Source organism: Melopsittacus undulatus, chromosome 8 (genome assembly GCF_012275295.1).
Source record: "Melopsittacus undulatus isolate bMelUnd1 chromosome 8, bMelUnd1.mat.Z, whole genome shotgun sequence".
In the NCBI taxonomy this organism is placed as follows: domain Eukaryota; kingdom Metazoa; phylum Chordata; class Aves; order Psittaciformes; family Psittaculidae; genus Melopsittacus; species Melopsittacus undulatus.
Window position 1 is genome coordinate 1,118,648 of NC_047534.1, and position 8,016 is coordinate 1,126,663.

The 8,016-nt window shown below is 55.9% G+C and overlaps 1 protein-coding gene across 1 annotated transcript in view; it reads right to left on the reverse strand.

Annotated features, from left to right (window-relative positions):
* The window catches only part of GRID2IP (Grid2 interacting protein), a 29,547-nt gene extending 22,622 nt beyond the window's left edge, over window positions 1-6,925 (reverse strand). Inside the window, 2 exon segments of the mRNA XM_034065639.1 lie at window positions 3,980-4,134; window positions 6,362-6,925. Coding sequence (XP_033921530.1) covers window positions 3,980-4,134; window positions 6,362-6,925 — 719 coding nt within the window.
* Window positions 6,926-8,016: the final 1,091 nt, after the last annotated feature.

The window sequence follows — 8,016 nt, forward strand, 5'->3', positions numbered from 1 at the left end:
CTGCATCAGGCACAGCCAGAGCCATGCGGGATGGGGGGGTCACCCAATACAAACTGCATCAGTGCCCGAAAGACCTGGAAAGCTGCCCCCAGCCCTAGAGGAGGGGGGACATGGAGGGGACCACAAGCAGGGAAGCTGCACAACCCATAATATATAAATCCTGATGGCTCCAATGAAATTCCTTATCCAGAGACAGTCACAGATGGCTGGAGCCTTTTAATACAGGAACATGCCAAGCGCCGTTATTACTGTGAACAACAAGCTGAGACAAATAGATCGTGTTTGGAGCGCCGTTAATTCCTGATGGAATTCCTGTTATAAGGGAGCCCCTGACGGGCAGTGGGTTTGTCTTTGTCATGGATCAAAAGGGACTGCAACCAAAGCAGCGCTTGCCCAGCCCAAAGGACCAGCAACTTGGGCTGCTCTCTTTGGGTTTCCCATCAGAACAGGGGGTATTTGGGAAGCAAACAGACCATAACCAAAGCAGGGAGGTAACAAACTACCCCAAACTGTTCTCCCTGCAGCAGAGTGAAGCACAACACGACTCAAAGCAGATCCATGACAACACAGAGCAGTCCAAACAGCCTGACAGTTATCACCTAAGGAATTAATGGGGCCAGGGTGAGAGGCTGGATGTGCTCCGGAGGACACCCGCATCCCGCTATCCAAATCCAGGTTAATGGGACGATGTCCAGCGAGCGTCAACACCGGTGCTTTATGCACCAGCTTTTGTAACACTGCAGGTGAGCGGGGACGAGTGGACCAGTGTCCCCATCACTCCCTAATTCCCATGCATAAAGGTAGTTCAGACCTAAATGCAATGCAGAGCATGGGGTGCAGAGCATGGGGTGCAGAGCATGGGGCGCAGAGCACGGGGTGCAGAGCATGGGGTGCAGAGCACGGGGTGCAGAGCATGGGGTGCAGAGCACGGGGTGCAGAGCACGGGGTGCAGAGCATGGGGTGCAGAGCACGGGGTGCAGAGCATGGGGTGCAGAGCACGGGGTGCAGAGCACGGGGTGCAGAGCATGGGGCGCAGAGCATGGGGTGCAGAGCACGGGGTGCAGAGCATGGGGTGCAGAGCATGGGGTGCGGAGCCGCTGCCATTCCTCTGCTGGAACCACAGCTGTGCCCTGGTTTGAAACCAGCTCAGAAACAAGAGCAGATCCAAGGCGCTCACCCCTGGGACCCCAGTGTGCCCAGAATAACCCGCTCCCCTCCACAAGCCCCACACACGCACTCGGTATCACCATGGGGAGCAGGGGAGACAAACCCCCCCAGGACCAGCCCCAGCCTTTGCTATTTGCAGCCACAAACCAAGACATTCCCTATCCCCAGCAGGTCCCTGACAGGAGCAGCCCCAGCGCACACGGATGCTAAGAGTTAATTAACTTTAGCACATCTCTCTTTTGCTCGGTTCGAGTATTAAGCTCTTTAAAAGCCATTCCCCATCCCAGCCCCCCAGGAAGGTCCATCCGTTACTCACCCGAGGCAGCTCATCTTCCCCCCTCGCTGCCGTATGTCATCCTTGAGCAGAACCACAGTTGTGCACTTTTACTCCAGCCCTATGGGCAGGGGATGGGAGCGGGGAGGAACCGGCGCAGCACGTGCGTTATCCCTGCTATCCACAGCCACGGGGATGAGCAAAATGTCAGCAAATTAAAACCTGCAGGAGCTTAATTCTGGGCAAATGGGCTGGAATCCGTTTGAGCTGGAGGGGAATAAAGAAACCAGCCCTACAATGCTGGAAAGAGCCCAGCTCAAGGCGAGCAGAGGAGACACATCTGCAGCCCCAGGTCGATGGGGTTGAGGGGTCTTGGGTTATGCTGTGATGCTGCAGCCTGCAGGGAGCACGTTAAAACCCAGTGGACAGGAGGGAGGACAGAGCAGCACCAACAGCCTGAGAAGGAACCCAGCTGGTGCAGAGGGAAGATGCAATGAGGCCAGTGTGAGGGTCAGTGGCACATGGGGATGTAGCGTGGCAGGGGCACACCACTGTGCACCCCATGACAGGGAGAGCGCTGGGGAGCCCTGACCATCACCCTCATCACCATGCACCCCATGACAGGGAGAGGGCTGGGGAGCCCTGACCATCACCCTCATCATCACTGCCTGGTTCCTGGCTGAGGGGCATCACCAACCCTGGAGGGAAGGGTGATCCCAGCCCCTTGGAGTTTCCTATCGGATGCTGTCCTCTGGGCTCTGCAGGGCAGGAGGCAGGGGTGAGCTGAGGGAGTGTGATTCCACCCCAGCATCTTGGGTGGAAACAGCCCAAAGAGCCGGGCACAGCCTCATAGGGCCTCCAAGGCTGGACAGGGGGTACCTGTATGGTCACAAGCCCATCCTTGAATGGGTCCATGTGCCTGCAGGGGTTGTCCTGCAGGATGAGCCCCAGGCAGCTCAGATGGGATCCCTGTGCACCTGAATTGCACCAACACACACCACTGCCTGGGGGTGGCTGCTCTGCACATGGGGATGATGGGGCAGCCACACCAGCACCCTCACATCCTCCCCACAGCCCTTCCCCTGTCCTAGGATGCTGGCTCAGAGCACAGACCCCAAACCCCTCAGTCAGCAATGGACCAAACTGGTTCAAGCCATGGGGAAATCACCTACAGAGCACCCAGGAGCTGCCCACTCCTTTCAGAGGGTTACTAAAAGCATTAAAAGCTCTTGCTCAGCATCAAACCCATAGGGTGGGAGACCTCAGGATAAGCAGCTCGTATGGGGCACAGCAGCACCCACAGAGCTGCCCCCGGCTCCCCAGCACCCCACAGCTGGGAAACCAGCCCCCAAAGCACCTTGATTTTGTATTGTCCTCACTCCATTAAATGAAATGGTAAATCTGGTCCCTGAGCTGAATGTTTCATTTCCATTAATCCAAGATCAGCTTCCTGATACACGGCACATCCTGCCCCAGTGTTAACCCTTCACACAGCAGCATGGGGCAGCAGCGGGGTTTCAATGTGACATCAGGGGCTGTACCGTGGTGCTGCCCCATGGCATACAGGGGGGTCAGGACTGGGTTCAGCCACGTTCTCCTCTGCTAACATGGGGGTCACTGGGATGGGGATATCCTGGGGGAACCTGCTGTGCCCTGCAGATGGGCTTGGGTGCAGAGGAAGTACTTGGACACTTATGCAGATCCTCTCCGAGCAGGAAATGATCCTGTGTAATTATAGGGAATATGTAATTATATGGGATATAACAATCCCCTCTGCATGCTGGCTCTATATGGCTCTGTGCCTGTCCCCACTCCAATACAGGGGGGTTCCAGCTGACCCATGCTCAGCCACAGCAGAGCATGGGGACACCGCATGGCAAGGACCATTGACCCTCTCTTCCCACCATCCCCATCACCGGCTCATCGGCTGGCGGCAGGCACAGCATAGACCCCGGCATGGGGACGTTGTTATGGTAACGGTGACAGCTCACAATTCCACTGATTAAAGCAGGAATTGGAAAGCCGGACCCGGAGCGCGGCCAGATGGAGACCTGATTCCCTAATGGCCATGGTCTCAGCCCGGCTGTAATCCCCACCACGTGTCCATGCACTGCCCTGCAGTCCACACTGCAGCAAGAACAGGGGATCTGCTGTGCCAGGGGCTCAGGAGGTGCCCAAACCCAAGCAGAGCATTGCCAGAGCATCCCGGGATGCTGCAGGCAGTGCCATGGTCCCTATAGAGACCCCCCCAGCTGCCCCTCACCTGGGTTGTTTCCTAGCCAGGCTCTTGAAGAGCCATCAGCCCTACTGCAGCCAATCCCATATCCTTTGGGAATGACAGCCAGAAACAGGAGCCACATCCGTGCTGCAGGAGGAGCTGGTGGCTCCATGGGGCTGTGAGCACCGCAGGGATGGGGATGGCCGGTGGCTGGTACAGTGCAGGTCACCGATGGCCTGAGCCTGCACTGCGCATCACCCACAGGCTGATGGACACCCGTGGCTTATAGACCAGCACAGGAGGTTACTGTCACCCTGTACCTGATGCTGTCAATGAGATCCTGATGGGACTCCTGGGTGAGGACCATGCAGAGGGCATAGGCCAAGTATTCCACCTTCCGCTCTGCTGCGTATTGCTTCAGGACAGTGAACACCTTCTCCTTCACCTCTGGCTGGTCACCAAGGATGGCATCCACCTGCAACATGGGAGCCGGGAAAGGAGAGGGAAGGGACATTGAGCAGGGCAGGTAATGGTGTGTATGGAGGCACTGAGGGTGCAGAAACACGTCCATCTCATTGCAGTACCCAGTCAGTAAAGGGGAAGGAGGAGAAACACCAGACACCAGCCCATCACACAGCACTGCTGGGGTCTCCCACATGTCCCTGCTGTGGTTGTTCTGTGTGTTACAAACATTGCACCAGGACAGAGGCTGTGGCATGGCCAGGCTGGGATCTGGCTGATCAGTTTGGGATCTGCCTTCCATTGCGATGGGTTTTTGGAGGTGATGCTTGAAACAGCATCAGCAGCACCAAGCTGCTGTCCCATCCCATCCCTTCCACCTGTGACAGCCCTGACAGGCAGAGCAATCAGCTAATCACCACCCAGCCAATCACTCCCAATGGGACCCTCCTTATAAGCCCCTTCCCAGGCCAGGGGCTGCTCTGTGGCCTGGGATTGTGCTGGATGGAGGATGCTGGTACCTGCAGTCCCTGTGTGCATTGGGTTTCCCTGCAAGGTGATGGATTTGTGCTGACAGCAGCTCTGTGAGCACAGGGGGATGCAGCAGTGAGGGGAGCAGAGCCCTTCACCCTTCCTTAGTGTGCATCCTGCATGGGAACCAGCAGCCTTCACCCATGCATCATCTGGGAGCATCCCTCATCCAGGGAAGAGGAAGAGCTGCTTCCTCCAGGTGCTTGTCCCACTTGGCAGCTCCCATGGGAAGGTCGGTGCTGGTGCTGTCCCCCACTGCAGCCCCATGGGTGCTTTGGGTCTGCGCAGGCGCTGGCAGCAGCGCTTCAAGGTTATGGAATGTGGGGCAGACACATCCCCTGGGCTCACTTGTGTGCTGCCAAGTCCCAGGGTCCGGCTTGGAAATGACAAAGGACCACAGTGTTCCTGGTGGGATGAATCCTGGGATGGGAATCCCAGGGCCTGGTGGGTGGGAAAGGGGGATGCTGCTGCGTCTTGTGTCAGTGCAGTCCCTGAGCACGAAGAGGATGAGAGGACCTGGACCCATGAGCACCTCCATCACAGGAGCACTGCACCAGCCCCAGGAGCACCAACGAGAGCTGAGCTCCCAGGTAAAGAGGGGTAAAGTGTTCTCTTACTCTCTGCATCATGTAAAAAGATGAGGCCACTTAAATCACCCCCATTAACTCCCTTTGGAGAGGTGCTGCCCACTGAGCTGTGCTCCAGCACCCAGTGGCTCCTCAAACCCACTTCTGGCCAGGGCAGCTTGGCTGGGCAAGGAAGGGATGCAGCAGAGGTGCTGCTGTGGAGCTCACAGCATCATGAGCATCCTGCTGGCTCCAGAAGGGCTCTCCTGTGCCCATCCAGGAAGTGTTTACTGGCTTTAATGTGACTTCAGGAGATGGAGGCAGCATGGAGCAGCCTCCCAGCCTGTTGTGAATCTCCTGTCATCAGCAGGTATCTGTTTCACATGTGATGCTTTCCCCTATGAATCCAAACCTCAGCGCATGCTTGTGAATCTTTAATGCAGGCGCTGACTGAGGGGATTCAGCTGATACCCACAAATGTCTTTATGAATGTCTTGTTCCTTTATTAACGCAGGATCCAAGAACCCTCAGCCCTGGTTAGTCTCAATAACAGTATCTAAAAGGCCACTTTGAAATGGAAATTAGAGACATTAAAAAAGCCCAGCCATGATCAATATTATAGTCAGCATGAGGAGATGGGGTTGGTAAACTCCCCACTAGGAAGCTCTCAGGAACACAATGAGGATGTAATCATGTTGATGTTTTGTCTTTGCAACAGAATTAGAGCTAAAATGTCTGTGGGAGGACACACTCACACTTTGAAGAGGTGCAGGAGATGGGGATCTGCCCCTGTGGGCTTCCACATACTCTTGTAGTGCAAAGGAACAAGCCCTTGGGGTCAGCACCCAGAGCGTCTCCAAGCTCTTTGCAGCACCCATCTGCTCTCCATGGGGCCACTGAAAGGTTATCAGGTGGTTATCAGAGCCTTCTCTTGGGTTCTGATGCCCCACATCTGCTCTCCAGCCCCATGACCAAGCCAGGAGCATCCCCACATCTCCTCTCCAGCCCCATGACCAAGCCAGGAGCATCCCCACATCTGCTCTCCAGCCCCATAACCAAGCCAGGAGCATCCCCACATCCAAGCACAGTGCAAAGGCTGCATGTGGGGATCTGTGGGGTGCCTGGAGCCCCACAGCTCATCCTTACCTTCCTGCTGAACTCCTGGGCTTTCTGCCTCCTCTCCTGGCGCACGGCATCAGTGCTGGGGATGGGGTCCTGTGTCCCAGCCCCGTGCTGTGTCCGCAGCAGCCCCAACCGCAGGGGGTGCCCATGGCAGGACCCCATTAAGGCAGCGACCGCCTCGGGCAGCATCACCGGCATCCCATTGACTTCCAGCACCAGATCCCCCGGCTCCATCCCGCAGGCAGCAGCCGCAGAGTCCGGGCTGACCCCAGCCACTGTTGGGGGGCTGCCGCTTGCCAGCTCGAAGCCAAAGCATCCCCATGGAGCGGGGGGGATGTGGAGGTGCTGCAGGCGCGACACCACCCCGATGCTGGGGGGCACATTGGGGCAGCGCCGGGCCAGTGCCAGCAGTGCCTCGTAGCCCATGGAGGACACAGGCTGCCCCTCGATCTCCAGCACCTCGTCCCCCGGCCGCAGCCCTGCTGCCGCTGCGCTGCTGCCCTCCTGCACCCAGAGGATGTAGCATGGACCAGTCCCCGTTATCTTGAAGCCGAAGGCCTCGGGCCAGCCCTGGTTGGTTGCTGGCATGGCTGCGACTGGAAAAGAAGGGAAAAAGAGGAGTTGTGGTGTGTTTTCTATCCTTGATATTAGTTCTTGTAGGTGCTGTGTGGGTCCCTTTGGGTGTGGGGCTGCTGCACATCCAGCTGTGGGAAGGAAGACCCCAATGGGGACACTTTTCCTCTATATTTCACCAAAAATAGCTTTATTCTTCCACCATCAGAGTGCCAGCAGTGCCAGTGCCATTAGCAGGAGGAAGCTGCATTGGCTGCATGGTGGGGCTATGTCCAGCACCCGGATCATGGCCTTGCACAGCTTGTGTCCCACTGGAGGTGGCACATTCCCCACCTCCATCTTACCAGGAGGTGCCTTTAGGCTCCTGTTTGTATTAATTTGTCTATCAAACCCATTATTTCATTTCCCATTAATGACCAGATCATCCAGTGACTTCAGACAGCTGATTTTAACCAGCTCTTTGCAATACCCAATATTGGAGCTGTTTGCAACTGTGAGATCAACACCAATTCATTAGAATTTGTCAGATCCTCTCAGTTCTCCCAGGTTATTTCTCTGTGTCCTGTGTACAGGATTAACCTGATCACAGCATCCTGAATGCAAAGATGAGGACTCTCAAAAGGACTTGTCTGTGGTTGCTTTGAAGGGTCAGGACCGGCTCCATGGATGCTCAAGGAGAAAGCGGGCACATCAGCCCTCAACATCTGCACAAGTCATCTTTGCCCCAGGTAATCGGAGCAGCTGATGTGTGCAGCTCACTTGGATGCCCTTCGATGCTGCCAATGTGTGAGTACCTCCATGGATGGCTGACACTTGTTATAGTGATTTGCATGGAGATTTGCTCTTCATTTGATCTCAGCTGTCTGCAGAGATGCTTCTTACCCCCATGTTTAGTCCATGTGTGCTACTGAACATGTGTTAAACACTTGCAGAATGAAACACAGCCTGCTTTACCTGGGCAAACTGTCTTATAGAGACTAGGAGGACTCAGCATCACTCAGAGTAACATCCTCACTAACGCACCTTGACTTTTGTGCTCTTCAGATCAAAAAGCCTCAAACACAGGCTCAGAGACACAGCCTAAAGTTGGCTTTTGGTTCATCCCC